The 22,760-nt window shown below is 32.2% G+C and overlaps 1 protein-coding gene across 1 annotated transcript; it reads right to left on the minus strand.

The window, feature by feature from the left end:
* Window positions 1-1,108: 1,108 nt before the first annotated feature.
* Window positions 1,109-10,626, minus strand: LOC141692324 (metal tolerance protein 2). The gene is made up of 12 exons (XM_074497104.1): window positions 10,255-10,626; window positions 7,841-7,910; window positions 7,000-7,097; window positions 6,737-6,879; window positions 6,478-6,593; window positions 5,659-5,755; window positions 5,118-5,202; window positions 4,216-4,278; window positions 3,993-4,098; window positions 3,021-3,166; window positions 1,584-1,675; window positions 1,109-1,491 (listed from the first exon to the last, which is right to left on the minus strand). Exons 1-12 carry the CDS (start codon window positions 10,558-10,560, stop codon window positions 1,344-1,346), a joined length of 1,470 nt encoding a protein of 489 aa, XP_074353205.1. The 5' UTR covers window positions 10,561-10,626; the 3' UTR covers window positions 1,109-1,343.
* Between the last annotated feature and the right edge of the window lie 12,134 nt (window positions 10,627-22,760).

Genomic DNA, 22,760 nt, shown 5'->3' on the forward strand with positions numbered 1-22,760 from the left:
ATTTGTGATATTTTAAGCTGATTAATAAAGATTTTCCGTTAATAAAGCGCCTGTTAAGTAAATTTTAAAATAAGTAATTTATAATTTAAAATGAATAAGAGATTTAAAAGGAATAAATAAATAAATACTTACAAGTTATAATAATTTTATTTATAAATAATTTTTTTTACTTAAATAAATAAAAATAAATGCTACATCTGTCTCTCTCATTTTTTTACGCTTGACACGTATTTTAGTGCAATTATAAAGTATACTTCCGTAATTTATTTTTAATTTTTTTTATTTTTTTGTATAAAAGTTTAACATTATATTTTTATTTAAAAGAAAAAATATTTTAAAAAAATTATGCAACTATATTTAATAAGAGCATTAAAGTGCGTGCCTAGCCCCTGTCCCCCAATGTAAAGAATTAAGGGGGACGGAGGGAGTAATATTTAACTGTAATTATATTAATTCGTGAATTTAAGGTTAGATTAATATTCAATTGGTAGTAATTTTGTGTTTTAGGGTTTATGTTTTGGGTTGTATGCTCAGAATCCTTTTTGGGTTTCAATGATCTTTATCCAGTTTTGGATATAAAACCTCCCGTTGATTGAGTGATATTTTATTGGGTCGTTTGGTTTGATATAATTGTTAACCTTGACTTTAAAAACTTGCCCAATTTTTTTAGTTTATATATTGGTGATTAGTTTTTGTTTGTATTTGATAAAAGTGAGTTTCGTTAATTTGTTATACAAAATGGATTCATTTTAAAAATTGAAAAAAACGTGTGCCATTGAAAGATACAATTAAACTAAAGTCTGGGCTCTAGTTTTAACTACGAAAAATATATCCCACATCTTAAAAGAAACTTCAATTTTTTAAACATGATAATATTTCTTACCTGCGAAGCAAAAAATTCATATTTATCCCAACTGATGAAAAAGTTGTTTAATTCAACTTTGAGCAATCTTTTAAAAGGAAGATAAGTTTTAAATCAGATTCAAGCTTGATTTACTGAAAATAGAAACAATCTCGGGGCGGTAGAGATAACAAAACAGTTCCAACATAGTTTGGGTGCAGTAATATAAACTGCTTTAGTATATGAAAAGATGCTCAACATTCTACCTGCTTATGATGCAGTATTATAAACTGCTTAATAATTAATAATATGAAATGATGGTTCATACTGCATAGTTCCAGTTGCGAAATGCAGCATTCTACTGCTTATGATGCTTACATGATATTCTGCCATCTCAGGGACCCAGTACTTTTGACATTCTATATGATTTGCTTAATAATTTTTGTTCTAAACAAAGGGCTGCTATTTGCCAAGGAAAAAGAAAGTGCTATTATTGATGAATTCATTTTTCCTCTCTGTTACTATCATACATTTCACTGTTAAACTCGGTGATAGCACTACCAAGTTGTAACTGAAAGCAGACCTGCACAGCATCTGAGACAGCCGGTTTAATGTGTCTCTCTGCATCTTTTGCCAACTTTATTGCATCTCTGTAAATGAATATCAAAAGATAAGGAAAATATACTAGATTGGAGCAGAAGAGACTTGACAATTCAAAAGATGCAATTTATTTGAGTTTTACCTAATTAACATGTCTGGTGGCATAGATACTTCTACTTGAAGTAAAGTCTTGCCTTGCAGAATATGAGATGTTATGTGTTCAACAGCCATTTGCTGAGTACATGCAAAATCACAAAGTTGTCAACAGTAATTTGCTAGTGTGTATGGAAAACAATAACCTTACAACGTTTAAAGACCAGTATGTGGGAATTAGGGAAAGAGTGCTGAGGCTATGAGGGACACGGAAGCTACAGATGTTCTACGATCTTCCTATTAATTACCAGGACAAACAAATCTCCATCATAACTTTAACTTGAGTCAAAATTACTTTTTAGGATGTAGTTAATTGTGAAACTGCACAGTTGTATCATGTTTCCTAATGAAATTCAATTTGTTGAAGTGGGGTTTGAAATAAATTTTGACTCAAAATGTGGTAGTTATCATCACATTTTACTATTACAAAGTAATACTTGATGTAGTAAAGAAAACCCTGTTTTTGGACTAATAATAGTTTTGAGGCTCTTCTATCCGCTATGAACAATTAGTAATCAAAATGAAGTATTGTTACTTCTATCTATGGGTGTAAACGAGCCAAACTGTTCTTCAGATACTCGAGCTCGGCTCGTAAAAAATTAGGATTCAGCTCAAAAATAATCGAGCCGAGCTCGAGCTCGAGCTTTTCTAATTTTTAACCGACCCGAACTTGTGCTTCAAATTATTCGGCTCGTAAGGTTCACGAGCCTTATCGAGCCTCTATTATTTTTAATTTTTTATTATAAATATATTTTTATGTAAATATTTAATATTTTTTATATATTATTTATTTTTATGGAGCCGAACTCGAGCTGAACCGATCATATTTCGAATTTTTGTTAATATTTAATGAATTAATTCGAGCTTTCGAGCCGAACTCGAGCCTACCGAACCTTTTACGAGCCGAGCTTCGAACTTGAAATTAAAGGCTCGGTCGAGCCCGAGCCCGAACTATTTTAGTCGAGCCGAGCCTGGCAGTATTCGGCTCAACTCGACTCGATTACACCCCTACTTCTGTCCTATGTTACCCGGACTCGGGTATGCGTGTCAGATACGAGTTCGTATCCAAGTGTCGGACTCGGCAATATTCTGAAAAATTTACATGTTTTTGGCCTAAAATAAGTGTCCAAGTGTCCATACCCATGTCCGAGAGTCGAGTGTCTGATACGGGTACTCGAAGCAAAATGAAGAGTCTGGGTAACTAAACTTCTATCCTCTTCTATCTAGTGGAATTACTAGGCTGGTTCTCAGATATATCATGCGTTCTTTAAAGTATATAACATTATTCTTTCATAGATTATGCAAAGATTAAACTAAAATGTTACAGTATATAGTAAGAATAGATCATCACCTTTACATTAACAAATAATGGATTATATACATGATGCGATTTGAGGCGAAGTTTCCAGATGATAGAAAGATATACCTCTGCATATTTTGCTGCTAACAATCCATGGATGATGTCTTCAATATCTTTATCTTTGGAAGATACACTACTCTTTAAATGATATGATCCCTTCATATCATTTTGCTGATCTTTTACGTCAAGTGTAATGTTTGAGAGCCAAGGCTCTGCAAAGAAAAAAATAAGATAAATAGATATGCTTAATAGAGTAATAATAATGATTAAAGGGAAAAATTTATCACTGAAATAATCCTATAGACCTCTTTCTACGACACCATGAAACCCAATGCTTCACATGGGCTAGTCAAAGTAAAAAAACTATCTCAAAATTCACTATTTTGAATAAAATGGATATAAAAAGTCAATTTAGCCCTTGTAGCAATTCAGATTAGTGAAAAATATACTCACATATAAGAAAAAATATAAATCACCAGCTATTTCTACCATAAAATGGATGCAAATAATATAGCTATATCTCAAACTGGAACACAAATCAAATTAGTACTACTTGATAGTCAAAGTTAGAAGTGGTGAATCAGTAAATATAGAAGAGTCAGAATGTAACAGTATACAAGAACGAGAATGCAGCTGGGCTATGGTCTATATTACAAGCCCACTCGTATTCCATACCCCTTTTTTAGGTACTGAAGGCAGCATTGAGAAGGTTACGAATGACGGAATGAGCAAATTTTAGAATGGGTCACAAGCAATCATAGATCAGGTGCCTTTCAAATAGATCTAATACATTATTAGCCACAGTTTCAGTCATCTATAAGAAATAAACATTTCAAATCTAAGCGAGCTACGTTGGCCATCGGATAAATTATTAAATTAGCTTTTGATGCAATCTCAAACCATGTGTAAGAGATGACTGTTTAGAACTCTCTACAATAAGAAAACAATTAAAAAACATAATAGAACCACTTAAAAATAGAATAGAAATAATAACCCATGATGAACTTATATGTGACATCAGAGATTAAACTTGTATACCTATGTGAATAAAAACTTCAGCTACTTCAGGATGGGACTCTAGAATTGCACGACGAACATTTTCCTCAACCTCATGTGCAGCACTAACACTAGAAAATGGATCAACCTGCGAGGTTATAGAGTAACCACTGTAGAATTTAGAAAAAATAGCACATAAGTCACAAGTGCATAAAATCGAAAGTGTTAGGTATGTGAAGAATAAATCATACAACATTAGAACAACCTCAATATTTACATCAAGATGCATTGATGAACCAGCTCTCCTTCCCCTTAAATGATTGCATCCCTGTAGCATTACAACAGACCACAAAGCAAACTGTAGATAGTGAACATCCTTCAACTTAAATTGAGTCATAAGTTTCCGACTCTCCATATAAAACACACCACATAATCATTAAATAAATTAAGCATAAGAATTTCAAATCATACTAGCAACGCAGTTTACCCCTCCCTCCCCCGTCTCTATCCACACTCTTGACCCCGTTTAAAGACAAAAGCGCTAGCATAAAAAAAAAACCCAGAACATCAAATGTCATGCAGGATGTCGGTACACAAATCAAATGCCAAAAATATAATATTAATGTTAGGGAAGAGAAAGATTTATTAATCTAAGATCAGGCTCATATAAACTAAGGGTGAACTACTCATTTTCCACCCTAGAGCTTGAAAGAATACAGATGAAGTACAACTTCGATTATTGGACTGCATCCACCTTTTATTCCCAGAATCAATACAATTCTTTAGTATTTATTCAGCTTAAAAACACAACTTATATTAGACCTTAATTACTAGTTTCAGACTTTCAGCAAAGATAACAAAATTTATTAGTTTCACATGTTGGTCTACAGATTACAAAGAACAGCTAAGCTAGCATTTAAACATAGTGCTAATAATAAAAAAAAGTAGATACTTGAGACTTTCTCAGTTGCAAAAAAATAGCCCCTGAACAACTTTGCGTGCATGTTAAGGTGTAAAAGAAAATAGTTATATTTTATATATTTTTATATCAATCAGAAATTTAAATTAAGATGAACGGAGGTAGTAATATATTTAGAAAAACATGGCAATAACAGAGAACTGGACATGACATTTTTTTCCTTAGGAGGAGGGGTTAAATTGACTTGCCTTCACTTCCTCGACTTGTTTAATTGTTTGCCTATAGGGATCAAGAAGTTGAGCTGGGATTGCAGCATCCACCAGTTCCAATACACTATAAATCCAGATACAGAGTATAGACAGCTGTTAATTATAATCTGTCATAGCCTAATTAGTACATACTAGATACTCTTAATTCAACTGTTAGCTATACTTTTATAGCGGTAGGATTCATATCACACAGCTATAATAAACAGTAAAAAGAAACTACTAAAAGGATACCTGATTTGGCTACACAAATGTTTCACTACGTAATACCTCTGTTTACTTTTAAGGTGGCTGTAAAAACTAACTTCCCATACAATGTCTTAACAGAGAATATAGAAAGAAGCTAGCGGCATTATTTATGCTATCAAGAAAAATCAATCTCACAGATTAACAATGAACTAAAAAATTAGGTTTATAATTGCAAGTTTAAGGTATTGGTATATCATCCTTGAACAGAAATTGACTTATAACAACAGCCAAACGGTAGCAATAATTAAACAAAAGAACCACGGATAAAAAATACCTTGCATAACCAGTTTCAAGTCCAGCTTTAATAATCATGCCTGAGACAACAAGTCCAGCAAGAGGATCCAGGAACTTCACCCCAACAATTGATCCTCCTGATGGAAGTAACTAAGCCCTCATCAGAAAGGAGCAACTTTCAACCACAATAGGAGGCTTATGAATTGGAAAGGCCAAAGGGGCAAAAAATGGTATATAATACCAAAGCAAATTATACATAGATAAACACCACAAACACTGAAGACAGAAGCAGAACTTCTCACATACAGACCCAGATATATGATTTAGAATCCCTTAAAATAGTCATTGTGACATTGGTGCACGAAATCAAACAGTCTCAACCAGCAGATGATAGGCATTTCACATCTAAGTATTTATGCTTTCCTTTCCCAAGTTCAATTCAATATATTCATAGGTACATACATCTACATTCAGCATACACTCAGTACATCCAACTATCTTAATACATATTCCCATATCTTCCACTAAATCGTTTGAACACTCCAATTTCCTACAATAGCACTCATTTTTTTCTATAATATAAACTTCAAAAATATATGTTATGAACTGAATGTCAGTGGAAATTTTATTAACTTCTAGTACATTTTAAAAAATTTATTGGTATTTCAGCTATTCAAACAAATAATATCAAATCTAGCAACATATCATTTGTACTTGTCTCAACTTCAAGTTTCCACTCACTAACGTAGATGCAGATAACAAACACTAGTAAATATCCCTTGTAAGTACATCAACCAATAGATCATATATTCTAAAATTTTTCTAAACATGTACGGGGATGAAGGTCATTAGTCATTACCAACACCAATGAGAGCAACTATGGATGAAACAGCATCTGCACGATGATGCCAAGCATTTGCTTTCATTAACCCACTACCTGACCTTTCTCCTGCTCTCTTTGTTATCCAATATAGTCTAGAGGTAAAAAGAGAACAAAAACAAGTAAATCAAGATCAAACACTAGAAATAGGACAAAGTGAAACTGCATTCATTATCACACTAAAACTTAGAGATACGAAAATCTATATTATGAAGTCAGAGGTTTAGTTGACAAATACCCTTCTTTAACTGAAATTGATACCAGCATCGTACTTATTGCTAATACAGGGTGACTCATGTCAATGCCATGATGTCCACTATGGCTATGAATGTGTGATTGAGCCGACGGATCAATTATTTGTGGTGCTGCTGTTAACAATGCCTGCAGATAAAATAATAACAAATAGGTGACGGAAATCAAAATATGATTAACTAATTCAAGAAATAAAAGACGATGATACATTAGTAATATTTTCCATATCTTTTTGGAAGAGATCTATACCGCTAAAATATCAAATGCGTGCCAGGCAATAACTCCGCCAGATGCCAAAAGCACACTTGAAATTCCAAGTGCTCCTAGTGATTCAAATTTGCCATGACCTGTAAGAGAAGGAAAAGAAATTTTAAAAGCCATCACACCTGTGTACCAGTTTGACCCTTACACATGCCCACTTATGTGGAGACCTTTTGTCAACAGATTATCTATTTTCTACAATAAAAGTGAAACATGATTATAGAAGATAATACATTGAGGGCCCACCAAACTCTGTCAACACAAGAACTAAGTACTTAAGTAGTTAAACAGATTGAAAGGTATTAAATTATACTATTGGCTACATACACTTAGACATCATCAGGATGCAAACTCTTTAATACTATGGGTTACATATACTTAGACATCATCAGGATGCAAACTCTTTTACGGGACACAGTAGGTTTACTTTAATCATGCACTTATATATATATATAGAAGTCACTCTCCTCTTAGAACTCTTAGAACCTACACATCTTAGGTAAGAGTTCAACTGCAGAACTTTGCCTTATTTGTTAGGGTTCTACAGCAGAAATCCACAATTATATTTTGAAAACATTTTTAAGCATACACAACGATGCAAAAAACATGTATATAGGTTTAGATCATAATAGTGTATTAAAAATTTAGGCATCTGCACCAGAATTTGCCTTATATTGTAATGGTTCTAAGGTTCTATTTTAAGGATTGGTTCTAAGTTGATCGCAACCCATATATACATATATGATCAGAAAATATAACTATTATCATTATATGATATAATTACAGGAATATAAAGGGTAGCAGAATGTAGGTACAGATCAAAAGCGACCATATGGGTGTTCTTTGTCCTTGGGAACCATCGCTGCTTTATATGACAACAAGGCAACGCCACTAAGAACCTGCAAACATTGAAGAGAAACAACATTCACAGAGGTGTTTGTGGAATAGAAACAAAAATTACTGTTCAATAAATTAGAGGCTGTCCTCTTTTTCAAGAAAAAAGATTGCATGCTAAATAAAATGCATCCTGAAAGATTTTATAGAGATTACACATGCGCATGCACAGACACGGATACACACACACGCATGACACATTTATAGATATATCAATGTGATCCTTGTCCTAATTGAAATCATTTTACTACATATCTCAGCATAGTCATTTCTTTTACACTATACTGGTAAAAAATTGTACATCATAGCTTACGTAGACAATTTAAAGGATTTATGTCAGGGAAAATGTAATAAATATAATTGACAAGGCCCTTAAACTGTTAAAGGTGTTTGTTGGGTGTTGGCTTTTAGAGGCTGCGCCTAGACCCTACCAATGCTGAATTACTGTTCAACCATGTCAATTGAAAGAAACTTTTTAGAGCGACATTGTCATGAAACGATTTAGGTTAGACTTCAAGTTATCAACATTTTCTCATAAACAATACATGCAAATATATTCTTTATTTAGCAAATAAAGAATCTAATCACCTCCTCTAAAACCTAAACTTAGCTAATTTATGCTGGAGCAATGAAATATTAAAATGCCAGGCGTATTAACTACTCCCAGACCCCAGCATTTACAAGACACCATAACAGCACTTATAGACTATCACTTAACTACCACAATTCCGAACAGATCCTAGTTGACTTAACCATTTGCCTATCGGCTATCAGCATTTGTTTTCTAACGATATTAGCAAAACACTGCTTTGTTTAATATATTATGAACATATATCCTGTGACTTGCTGACTGACGCAACCAAAGTTCTTCCATAATATTATACAAGCAAATTCTACTAGCCTTTCTACCAACAGTTTCGTACCAAGCACGTCTCTTCGTAACCAATTTAACCTAAAACCTTGAACAGATCAAGATATATGTATATTGCAAGGCATACTGGAGCGACACAATGCCAAAGGGACTAAAGATATTACTAACTCTTACTATCTTATGCAACTAATATTACATTCAAACGAATTCCAGTCCACTTTCTCGCAATAATTCATGATAAACATATCTTCAAGTAACCTACTGAACCTAACCAAAACGAAATAAATGCATATATAGGTTTAAGAATTTATGTACATATTTGCCAACTTTATCGAGCTTATTAATTTATTAACCTTAAATATACATTACACTTGTTTTATTAGAACCAGAAAAACTACTCCCTCCTTACCTAATTTGTTGTCCCTTTGACTTTCTGCACGTATTTTAAGGTGCATATAATACATAGCTCGAAACGCTAAAGAACAACTAATTTGGGACGGGAAGTAGGAACTAGTATTAGTTACGGAGTTTTTAATTGTCGCCTACAGATATCAACCTTAAATACACACTACACTTATAATATTAGAACCGAGAAAAACTAATATCTATTGAGATTATTGACTTCTCGACTACGGACTACAATTACAACATTATATTAAATGCTAAAAAACAATAATATATCAATTAACTACATATATCGACCTTGAATACATAATAAACTACTTATATTACTATTTCATCATCGAGTCGGCCTTGAATACATACTAGACTACTAATACTACTATTCGATATTGAGATAATCAAATTATCGAGCCGACCTCAAATATACACCACACTACTTATATTACTACTCAATAAAGAGATATCAAATTTTTGAGTCGACCTTAAATATACACTACACTAGAGAGCATGGCCGGTTCGGCTCAGTTTCCGGTCAAAACCGAAACCGCAACCATATATCTCCAGTTTCTAAAATCGAAAACCGCAACCGCCGGTTCGGATTCGGTTTAAAAATCCCGGTTTGGTTTTAACCGGCTCGGTTTCGGTTACAAAACCGGATGAATGAAAATTAAATTATAGGCAAAAATCATAATTAATTCAATAGTTTAAGTGATTGGGGCACTACGAAATTCAATAAGTCTTATATTACTATTCAATTTCGAGATTATCAGATTATCGAATCAACCTCGAATAGACAATAGACTGCTTATATTATTAATCAGATATTGAGATCATCAATTTATCTAATTCGAGATCAATAAATTTGATGACATAAATTAACTACAGATGTCGACCTTAAACATACACTAGACTACTTACATTACTATTCAATATCGAGATATAAAATAATTAAGTCGACCTTAAATATACACTACACAACTTACATAACTATTCCACTATAAAATTATCGATATTACTAATTTGACATCCGGATTAACAATTTATCGAGTACACGATACACTAAGAGAAATGATTACCACATCAGAAAGAGAATGAGCAGCATCAGCAATAATCGCAGTACTACCGGAGACATAACCCGTGAGCGCTTTTCCGACAGCTAATCCGATATCGGCGGCGAGACCTAACCGGAAAATCTTCTCGCCTTCTTCAGATCGGCGATCGCGATGAACATGACTGCCGTGCCATCTCTTGGGAAGCGTGAAGCTAGGGTTTGGAGAGTGAGTGTGTAATGGAGGTTGAATAATAGATACAAAATTGTGTGTGTATTTGTTTGAAGATGAATTGTAGTGTTTGAGGTGAGTGATAAGTTTTGTTAATTTCATTTTCGAGATTTGAATTAGTGTGTGTTTGTGCTTTGTGTGTTTTGAGATGAAACTATTCTTTGCTTAATTTTTACACACGCAGAGAATAAGAGTAAGGGAATATAATTTACCTAAAAAAAGAATAAGGAAAAATAAATTCATTAGTCCTTAAACTATTTGGATTTTTTTAGTTAAAATCCTTAAACAAAAAACCCGCTATCTTAAATTATTTAACTTTTTATTTTTCTGATTTTAATCCTTCTGTTAAGATCCTAACAAACGGCCGTTTACTTTTAATTATCTTTATCATCCTTTTTTTTCTTTTTAATAAATAAAATTTTAACATTTAGTATTGTATTGTCACCCTTATAGCCGTACAAACAGAAGGTAATATCTAAAAGATGTAAATGTATTATTTGTGTAAAAATTGACATGTTACTTCAAATAAAAATTCATTAAAATGGGTATGCAGAGTATAAAAGATATTCATACATATCTTATTTATACTTATGTTGCATTCGTTCAACATTTTAAACCTTAAAATGATTTTTGTTGTACTTCACAGTGGCATATGATTCAAACATATTCATACATATCTTATTTATACTTATGTTGCACTCGTTCAACATTTTAAACCTTAAAACTAATCTAATAGTTTAAGAAAGAGTGTTAAGAAATAGTAGTTGGTAGGCTCAACAACCGTCAAATAAGGAACATTAAAAATATTAAAACTTAGAAAATAAGGACATTGTACCAGATGTTTTAATCAAAGTAACTGTTTTAAGTTATAGATAAAATGTATACACTTTACTTCTATAGAATTTACTCTACTTTTGTAACTCCAATCATTCAAGTATTATCTTACAAATATTAACAAGACAAGTAGTTAGGCTAATTAAGCACACCCTTGAGCTCCAAAGCCGAGCTTTCCTCCCGCAACATCATAAATAACTTGCATGGTCTTCTGCAGAACATTCATAAATTAGCACATCAGATGCATCATTGTTAGGCGCAAAAGTCAAACACATTTGCTACGAATTAACATTATGACAAAAACCATGGATGATCCGGGATATGGATTCAAAGATTATAATCAAGGATGCGGAATTCAACAATCGTGCAAAGGCTATACACCCCCCTTAGATTCAAGGGTTGAAACCCATCAATGACCAACTTTGTGATTATTTCAGTCCCTATACGGAGGATGATGAAATCTGAAGTTATAAGGATGCCACCTCGAGAAGGTGACACCCAGTCATTTTCCGGATTAGAGTAAGCATATAATTCAAGTAATTAAATAAATAAATATGATTATACCTTTTGTTGACCGGTCATTAGAGTAAATCCAAAACCATTATCCAGATTTAAGTCTTCCTTTAAATGCTTAATAAACCACTTTCAAGAGTCCGTTGATTCAACCTCTACAATGGCCCAAGTTATTGGGAACATTTGATCATTCCCCTCTCTACTAACCGCGGATAACAACTCACCTTTCACATAACTTTTTTAAAAGCAACCATCTAAACCTATTACATTTCTGCAAACCTTGACAAATCCTTCCTTCAATGCGGCAAAATAAATATACAGTCTCTGAAATATGGAAGGACTATTCAAGTCTGGTTTCTCAACCTTTATCTTGATTGTGCTATCCGGATTGGACCTCAGAATTTCACTACCATAGTCATACAATCTTTTATATTGTTTTGTCAGTTCTCCATTAATCTCAGCAAGAGCCTCTTTTTTGCCAACCAACATTGATTTTTTGTAATTATTAGACCATGTAATTAATTTATATGTTGCTGAATTTCTAAGTTTCCATTTGGGATTAGCCCTATCTGACTTCCGTATCTTCTTGCAATCCAATCAGATCTAACAATCTTATTCTTATATACCATTACGCAACTATGTTTTTTAGTGTATCTTTTAACCTGAAATGCTCCATCTGCATCAGTTCTATTTGCAAACAAGTACCAAGGACAATTGTCCCTGCACCTTGCATGAACCCCTTTGAAGATCATTTTTACTATATTTTATCTCTTTTTATTGCTCCACTGCATAGTCTATAATAACATTTTTCAGCACTTGCACACTTGTATACAACAATCCAGGTTCAAAGTTTATATTTTTCATTGGAGTCTTAGGATTAAATGTTGTATACATTTTACCGCTTCTTAATTTTTTTAGTTTCTTGGTTTGCACAGATTCCACCTCAAAATCACTAGAATCTGTTGATTCAAGTTCCGCAACATTAAATGAGTCAGTCTCATAATCAATTTCAAAATATCGGTTATCTTCACCATTACTAGTTAATTCTGTTGGCTTTCTTTTAACTTGTTTAACTAGATTTTTAATTTTTCTTATTTCACACCACTACTCATCCTCACTGCTAGAGATATCTTCATTATTTTTTCTCCGTACACACTCTCTTCATCGTTGTCCTCACTACTTTCTTCATCGATACTTTCATCACTAAAATCATCAGTACTATAATTGTCTTCCTCAGTCTCAGATGTATGATCAATATATATATTAATAGACCCAATGTGTAATGCATATGTGCATATATCTGAGACACAATCATCATTCCATAAAATTTTACAACCTGACTCATTAAACAGTGCACCACACTTATGCCAATAAATTTTGAAATCTTTATAGCCTAACTCATTACTTACGTATTTCTCAAACAAAGAAAGAGAGAGAATACTTAAATCCTAATTACAAGTGTACTAAACTTTACCTCCATTATAGTATTTTATTCCATCTTTTTCTGCAAACTCGCCACCATGATGAATCTCCATTTTAACTCCTGAATCCATTTGCTGCATAATTGAATTAAATTAAAAAATTAGGAAAAAATGAATTAAAGATGAAAGAACATACAATAACATTGTTAAAAAAACATACATAGATTGATGATTGAAAGTGTTTAAAATTTTACCAAAATGATTGAAGCAAAATCCTAGTCTTTTAATTAGTTGTTTAAAGAGAGTTTTTAATCGTCGTGAATACGTGTGTAAAAAAATAAAAATTGAACAGTTGGAGTCTAAACACGTAAAACACAAAATATATACGGACGTTTAGTTGGATCTTAACGGAATGACCTAAATTAGAAAATTAGGAAATTAAATTACCTAAGAAATAAGGTTTTTTGTTTAAGGACTTGAACCAAAAAAACCTAATAGTTTAAGGACTAATGAATTTATTTTCCCTAAGAATAAACAAGGATTTCGCTTTTTATTATTTTTTTCAACGATAAATCTTTTTTTTGCTATTTTTTTCGACAATTATTGCACGTTCTCTTAAAAATAATGCAATATTCAAGCAACAAATTTACTTTATTCGAAAAAGTTGATCGCCCAATCAATAAATTTTCTTATTTTGATATTTTTCATTTTCTGAGTTTTAACCCGAATAAAGTGTCAGAAAAACTTTCTAGTCATGAATCGGGTACAAAAATAATGGGTAATGCTTGACTACAATTTTAAATCAATTATTACATGTTTGTTCTAATTTTTTTATTTTTGACGCTCTTCTAATCTTTACTTCAATAGATTTTTTTAATCGGTAGTCTGGTACTATTTTTTCTTGTGATTTTTTTTAACCATAATTATAATTTTTGGTTCTATATGAGCTTATGATAATTGGGCACTAACTTTGGACTGAATTGTATATTTGCTATGACTATGTGGTGCATAAACCTTATTTGCTTGCAATTTCCTGACTTGGCTGTTTTATCGGTAAGTTTGTTGTCACTGGTTGCTAGTCGGCCAACTAAGTTTTTTTATGATATCAACTGTGATAATTGGGCTTGTCAAAGAATTTCTGAGTATTCGTCTTGAATATATCAGAGATTCTGTTTTCCCCAGTGATACTTTTAATTCGTCTCAATTACTCCACGATACCTTTGATTCAACTGCATCTCAATTACTCAACGACAATCATGACAAATGCAACTTCAGTGTGGTTTATTTGATACCATTTGATTATATACTGTTGGATCATGGTAAGATCAATGTTGAGAATATTGTTCTTCATTGTTTGTTAAATTATTCTCTCCATAGCCCCACATTCTTGCCGTGTAGGTGCCTAATATACTTGGTGAGGCTACTTAGGGACGGCAATCGGGTCGGATCGGATCGGGTAATGCAGAATCCTTATCCAAACCCGAAAATTTTATCCATACCCGAACCCGACCCGAACCTGAAAAATACCCAAAAATGAATACCTGAACTCGATCCATCATATTTCGGATCGGATTCGGGTATACCCGAAATCCAAAATTTTTTTGAATTGGATATTCATACCGAAACCCGAACCCGAACCCGAAATCTGTAAATTTGTATAATTATTGATATTGCAAGTGTTTGGGATCGAACACGCGACTTGTATAGAAGGAATTTTAACGTGTCATTTTCAACCACTCCACCACATCATTAATTGTGTTATTATATGTATAGATAATATTTAAAAAATCAACTCAATTATAACCAGTTTTTTAGATTTATCACTAAAAGATGTTTTATTTACCTTATAAACCTTATCACCCGTTTAAATGATTGAATAATTATATTTCATTAAACTTTATAATTAGTTAATTTTTAACATAAATATAAAAATATATGCTTAAAAAATTATATAATAATATGTATAATTTATATTATAATATATATATATTATAATATTATAATGTTTAATATCTAAAATTCCAATAATATATATATAATTAATATATATATATAATAATTCGGGTTTTTTCCGATTTCGGGTTCGGATCGGATTTGGATAGAGTTTCGGGTTTCAGATCGGTATACCTAATATCTAAATCCAAATCCAAAAATTTTCGGGTTTAAAAATTAAATCCAAATCCAAAAAATCGAGTTCGGTAAATCCAAAATTTCGGGTTTCGGATTGGGTCTCCGTCGGATCGGATTATTTTGCCATCCCTAAGGCTACTAGAGGGCAACAACAACACATCTTGATATTTCGAATTTGCGGAGCTTTTTCATTCTTGCACCTCTAATGAATGTGCTAAATTCGGCATTGCTCGCGAAAATCACATTGCAAGTTTTCTTTCAAATAATGTAATGTTGATCAATGTATATTATCTTTCACATGAAAGTAATCTTCAGTAAATTTCATAATTTAATAAAATTTACAGGATCTAATTAATTTTTAAAAATCAACCTACTTCAGATTTTATAATCTTAAATTAATATAATCGAAAATTTAAATTTCCAGTGTATAATCAATATCATTAAATTAATAATTATTTTTAAAATTGTAATGAATTGTTGCCCACTTCTAGAATCCATCCCATGGCAACCAATGAAAACTCTAGCCTTCTTCAAGATATCATCTACGAAACACTTTTAAAGCTTCCGGTGAAAACTCTTCTAAGATGTATTTTGGTTTATAAATTATGGATGTATATGATTTCTAGTGATGATTTTATCAAAAATTATTTCTTTCATTCAACTAATGACCCTCACTTTACTCATCATCATCTCTTCACAGAACAATATTCTAATGATAAACCAATACCAAATTTTAAGATTTGTTCATTATATTCTCTGCCTATAAACCCATCACTGAGTCTTTTAAAATTGACCCTCCTAATAAGAAACTCTGAAATGTTGTAATGGGTTACCGTAATGAGTTGGTTTGTTTACTGTATTTTCGTGGAATCCGTCTACTAAGAAATCAAGAATATTGCCTAAATTAATAGCTTCAAGATGTATGACTTTGTATTATTTTTGCTATAATGATCAGGACAATGATTTTAATGTATTTGGGGTGTGTTGGGGTCAGATCAATTGTTCATTGTTTGTTTATAGTACCAAGTCAGATTCTTGGAGAAAGATTGAAGATTTTTCTTTAGATGATAATCATAAGTATGTGAGGGTGTACACTAAGAGAGCTTTTTACTGGGTTGTTGTTCTTGTTATGCACAATGGTAATTTTAAAGAGGGGATAATTATTTCTCTTAATATAAAAACCGGAACTTATCGAGAAGTTTTGCTGCCAATGAAATACGCAGAAGGTACATATCATGCAACCTTCAGCACTTTTGTCAAAAGCCTTTCTGCAAGTTATAATGTCCATAAAGAGATCCGTGTAGATGTTTGGGTAATGAATAATTATGGTGCGGAAAAATCTTGGACAAAATTGTTCACTATCTTTTATGGGAATGGACTACTAACACTGCCAACAGATTGTTATATAAAACCCATCTCCATTTGTGTGAATATAGGCATAATGTTGTCTTCAAAATCATAAATCACTGGTTCAGAATTTGAAGATGTGTGTACTTATGTTGAGAGCCTAGTTTCACCTTAGCTTTGGGGAAGCAACAAGGGTTCTTCTTTATATCCATTTTGAGGTGTGTGTACTTATGCTGAGAGCTTAGTTTTACCTTAGTCTTTGGGGGAAGCTACGAGTGAGAAAGTAGGACCAGTTCGGGCTTATTTTACTTATTTTTTTTATAATATTACCGGAGCTTTATAGTTTATAAATCTGTTCATGAGTTTTCCTTTCTAATTAATCTTTTCATGAGTTGAGATCTTGCATTTTGTAATCAAAAACATTTATTCCAAAGATCATTTATATATAGTATCGTTATTAACTGTCACTCTGTCAGTTATCATTTCTACCAAATTAGTATGTTGTGTTTAATTTAAGTTTATATCAATCACTTATTTTAGTGCACTAAGCAATGTTTTAGGTTTTCGAAGCCTTCACTCATTCCATGTTTCGCTTCATCTATATATTGGAGCATTATGTTCTTATACCATTTTGGTGTCACACCTAAATTTACACCAAATTTGATGTTACGCTAAATTTTTAGAATTTTTATATATTCTCACGTTGGCCTTGTACTTCTTTACGACTTTACTAAAATAAATTTGTTTCATTTGTATTCCGTCACTTTATTACTTTTAACTTTATTTTTGTACTTTAGTAATATAACAATCTATTTAGTACAAGAATGGTGTAAAATTTAGTGTCAATGAGTTTAAGTAGAATTTGAAAATAGTGTAGTTTTTACACTATCTTGATCTAGAAATTACTTCAAAATATTATAATGGGTTGGAGATGCTCTTAGCATTAAAGATGCTCTGAGCAATCCCTTCATCAAATTCTTCTGGGCAGTAAGCAATAATTTAAGATTTACGTATAAGGTACTAAAATAAAATGTGGAGAAGAATTTTCATGCTAAATATTTAAGTAACCCTCGAAGGTGTGTCCTCGTCAAGTTTATTTCTTGCATTAGACTTTGATGCATAACTAGTTTTCTATGTACTTAAATTTGCAATTTTTAGAAACCTATCTAGCTAGCTAGTACATAGCTAATTATACATACATAATTTTGACAGATCTTTTTTTGGCATGCACCATGTGTATCATTCTTGATAATAATTAGGCTAGCTCTGGAAAATTTCTTAGAAGCTAGTCTCCTCATACTATGGTCAGTGAATTAGGCATCACCATTTTTCTTATCTACAAGGGTTTTCTTGAATCCACAAGAAAGATGAGAGAATTTTTTTTAGGATTTTAATTTCAATAATTATTTTATGTTACATCATAAAATTGTTTATACAGGGATAGAAAATCCTAACATGAAATAAAACAAATCCTAATTATAAATAGATAATAATTAAAAAGCAGCGTGATCGTGCAGTATTTAAGCATGATCATGCACAATCTTTAATCCTCTAAATGCTTCCGCCAATTTGGCATGATCATGTAGTCCAGCAGTGTGATCATGTAATCATACATCCTCGGTAGCGTGATCATGCAGTCCTCAGCGATCATACCTTTGCTCTTCTCGTGTCTCATTATACCCTCGTTGTGCACCAAAAATCCTCCTACATCTGAAACCTCCACTTCAAAAGAACTTGACCTCGAGTTCTCATCTAGAATAACAATTACGCGACTTGCTATTTGTCTCGTCATGGCAGTACTTTTAAAGGCAATGACCTTGTTGTAACTTTGTACTTCACATCCTTCATTAAAATAACTTTTAAGCATAAGGGTATCTCTAAAACCAGTTTGAACCAACCATGATAAAATGTTGTGAGCACAAATTTAAAATCAACATTACAAAACTTATATATTGTACCAAAAACTAATGTGCATTCATATGATGACTTCAAAACAAATTTATTGTTAAATGGAGACAAGATATATTCCATGTTATCACTTTTGAAGTCAATTATCACACCACAGCTTTTGTGACAATAATTCAAATCATATTGATATGCTATACCTAATATTAACTCACATGAATATATATATATATATATATATTAAACCACAACATCTTTGTACTTCAAACTAGCAATGTCAATAACAAATTCTTTACTAACGTAAGTGTCAACCAATGGATTATCCCAAATTATATTAAATGATGCTAAATAACTTTATGGAAGTAATTTAATTTCATGAACCACCCACATCATGTTCAAGTTCTCATAAATTTCATAATCTACTACAATCTCGAATGTTTGGGGGCTCACATTACACAATGATGGAGTTAACTCTCACGTTGTAAATCATCTACATTCAGTGTTCAAGGACATTGTTTACACACTTTTAACAAAAACGTTTCAAAACACCCTCATTCTCGTCTTCATAAACATTCTCAAGGCCTTATTTAATGTGTTCTTCTACATCTTTATTCTTATCTTTTTTATCACTGAGTCATCTTGGCCCACTTGAGAAGATACAAAATTATCACCACTTGTCTCACCTCCTTCTTCAACCTATATATTCAATAGATTATCCTCTTTTGATTGAGAACATTCATCTGACACATTATCATCAAGTCCATAATACTCTACCATATCATCCTCATGTTTGAAACACAACAAGCTACCCTTTTTGGTTAAGGACAAACATTAAACATATTGTAAGTATTATCGAGTTAATAATGTTAAACTGTATCATTCATCTGTATACGCTCTTTATGAATCTTATAATTATAATTCTCTAGTAAAAACTTCCCCATCATCAAAGGTCTAATTCATTTCCATGTTTTGATCGATTCCTTTCTTTGTCTCTTCCTCTACATAACCAACTTATCCCACCAAATCGCAACAACACTTCTACATTGTTGTTGTTATCTTTGTCTCGACTTTGTTCTTCTCTTTCTCTTCTACATTGTTAATGTTATTTTTTACTTGGTTCGACAAAGTATCCACTCAATTTGTGAAAACCTTCACAGCCGTGGTTAAAGCCGTCGTAACCTCCCGAAAATCTTCTTTGGTAACGAATCAATTAGAGAAAATGGCAGGAAAAATCCTGCTCTGATGCCAACTGAAATAGCACGGAAGCGTAGGAAAAGCCAGTGTTAATCTGTGACGACTGGGAATTTCGTGACATGACTAAGTGAATAAAGTATAATTTTGTGGTGTAATTATAAATTATGTGATTAAATAAAGGGATAAATGATTTTGTTGGTTAATTTTCTTTATTGAATATTAGTAACTGGGAATGTAAGATGACCCGTTCCAGTTTGATGAGTCAGCTTAGGGGATAAACTGTGTTGTCGGGTCGTCAGGTAGAACGGGACCCGTTTTAAAAGAGATTAAAAGTATTTAAATGTGAACTATGTGCTATTGTGTGAAATAGAAATGTTTAAGTGAGTATTATATTCAAGTGATGTGTCAGTTGATATAAAGAGAATGATTATGAAGCGTGTCTGAAAACGCTTAGCATCTGGCCGTCAGACAGGGCGCGACCCGTTACGTGAAAATGGAAAGTAATGATAAAAAGGAAAATTTTATGATCAAGTATGAGTTGTGATGTGTGAATATATGTGTTTGCTTGTCTGTATGCATGATTACGTGATCTGGATGATTTTAAATGATTTTAAGGTATTTATTTGATTTAAAATAAGGTTTATTGAACCTTTAAATGTTTTTATAAAATTATCCGAGTATGTTCAAGGTGTGAAGTTGGTTTAGTTATCTTTAAAATAGTCCTAGAGACTTTATAAAAATGATAGACGGATTTATTTCATGATCAGTGTATTTTAAAATGATTTTATTGAGTAATAATTCTATTTTGAGCGCAATCTTGTAAAATCCATAGCAAATAAACCGTACACTCAAAAAATATTTTAAATATGGCTGAAAAGCTAATTTCAAGATCTATATTCTAAAAGTGATATTTGTGGCATGTTTATCTTTTCTGATTTAAAAATATATTAATCAAATTCGTTTTTGATTAAGGATAAAAGGAAATTAAGAATTTAGATTCTTTTTAAATTACCAACTTGCCATTGCATGCATTTCCACTCAAAACATGAGAGAAGGTTAGATGTGTCATTTCCTACCCCGCTATCTCCATTCAACTTAACCAAATGACCATATTATCCTTGCATGCATTTTGTGCTAATAATGAGAGAAGGGTACAAGGGTAATTTCTCTTTTCCACTAACTTGTAAGTATAAAAGGAGAGAAGTTGGGTCATTTCCATTTCATTCTATCACTTTCCTTTCTCTTTCTCTTTTTTCTCTCTTCTCTCCCGAGCTCTCCCTCTCGGCTCTTACTCTCTCATACACTCCCTTCTTCTCTCTCTTACATGCAAAGCTTAATTCTAGTTGGAAATCAAAGTTTTCACCATCAATCTTCCTTATTTCTCATTCTCTATCCGTTTACCTTTTGCATGTAATTACATTGTTTAAGCTAATTTTGAATTCAACTTCTTTTGATTTTATCTAAGAAAATCTCAATTTCTTAGTGTATGATCATAGAAGAAGTATAGCGGATGATATGTGGTATTTTCTTTGGTTTTTTTGGTGTTAGTTCGAATTTTGTTGTTAAAAGAAAACGGGGTTTTTATTTGAATGATGAGTTGCTTATTTTTTTTAGTTTTAAACTTGATATTGAATATAAATCTTTGTTTTTAAGAAAGTTTCATGGCATGCATGTAAGATTTGAGTATAATCAAATGAGTTTAGTTTGATTTGTAAAGAAAATGAGTTGAATGGTTAAATTAAGGGTTAAAATGAGTTGAAATTATGATTTAAAGCCTTGCATGTCCAAATTGATCTATGCATGTGTGTTTTTTTTAAAAACTTGAATGGGTCTTATGATTGGAAAAGGATTAAGTTGATTTTGTGGGCTTATATGCTAAGTGCTTTAGCTACTAGTGATAATCGAAATGAGTACTTGGTTGCATGTCAATTTTGGATGGTGTTTGTGTTGATTTTAGGTTCGAAGTTTTGATAATTAAAAGAGGGTTTTGAATTTTGATTTTGATTATGATTTTGATTCGGTATTTGGATTAAAAAGGATGAGACTTGATTGTGTAAGTGATTCTTGTACTTGCATGTTACTAAAAGAGATTTATTTGTGTTTGATTATGTATGATTGTAATTGAGTACACTTGACTGTGTTTGGTTGTAAGGGCCGAATGGTTAAGGGTGTAAAAGAGGTTGATTTGATCATAGGACATCACAAAATAAATGCATGTAAGATTACTAGGGATTAATTGGTTTATTTGGTGGTTTTGGTTCAATTAATGTGAAATAAAAGGAAGGATTGAGTCGTCTTGATATGAGATTGTATAATTATTATTTTAACTCGAGTATAGAGTTTGGATACAAGGATTATATACTATATATTGTAATTGCGTCGTAATATGTGATTCAATGGCTATTTGGTTAAAGTATACGAGTATATGGTATAATCGTGCTTTGTGAATACGATTGAGTATATATATGTGACGCCCTCAATCTCGGGGTTAGGAAATGAGGACTCACACTCCTCTAATCTAATAATTAAATATGTATAAACCCCGATTAAACTACTAACAGGATCAACAGGATAAAGTTTGAGACAAGATTACAACTACCAATCACAAAATATAACTTACAAACCCAAAATATTATTAAATAAACATTATCGATTCCGGCTGGGAACCGACAGATAACCCATTGTATCTTTAAACGCTTCTTTCTAGGCGCGAGCTCACTCATAATTACCACTACCTGCTCTGGCAACCGGAAGCCCTCAACATGGTAAGGACCACCAGGTACGCTCTTACGAGCAGTGCGCCTAAGCCTGTCCATCTTCTTGCTTAACTGCCATGGTTAGATTAAAACAAAACAAATGAGTATAAAACTCATCAAGTAACTATGTAGCAGTTCTGCAATATCAAATCACAATATGCTTTACCAAACTCAGGGCATTCTACTTTATTTGATCTAGGTG

The sequence above is a fragment of the Apium graveolens genome, chromosome 10 (assembly GCF_009905375.1).
Source record: "Apium graveolens cultivar Ventura chromosome 10, ASM990537v1, whole genome shotgun sequence".
Lineage (NCBI taxonomy): Eukaryota > Viridiplantae > Streptophyta > Magnoliopsida > Apiales > Apiaceae > Apium > Apium graveolens.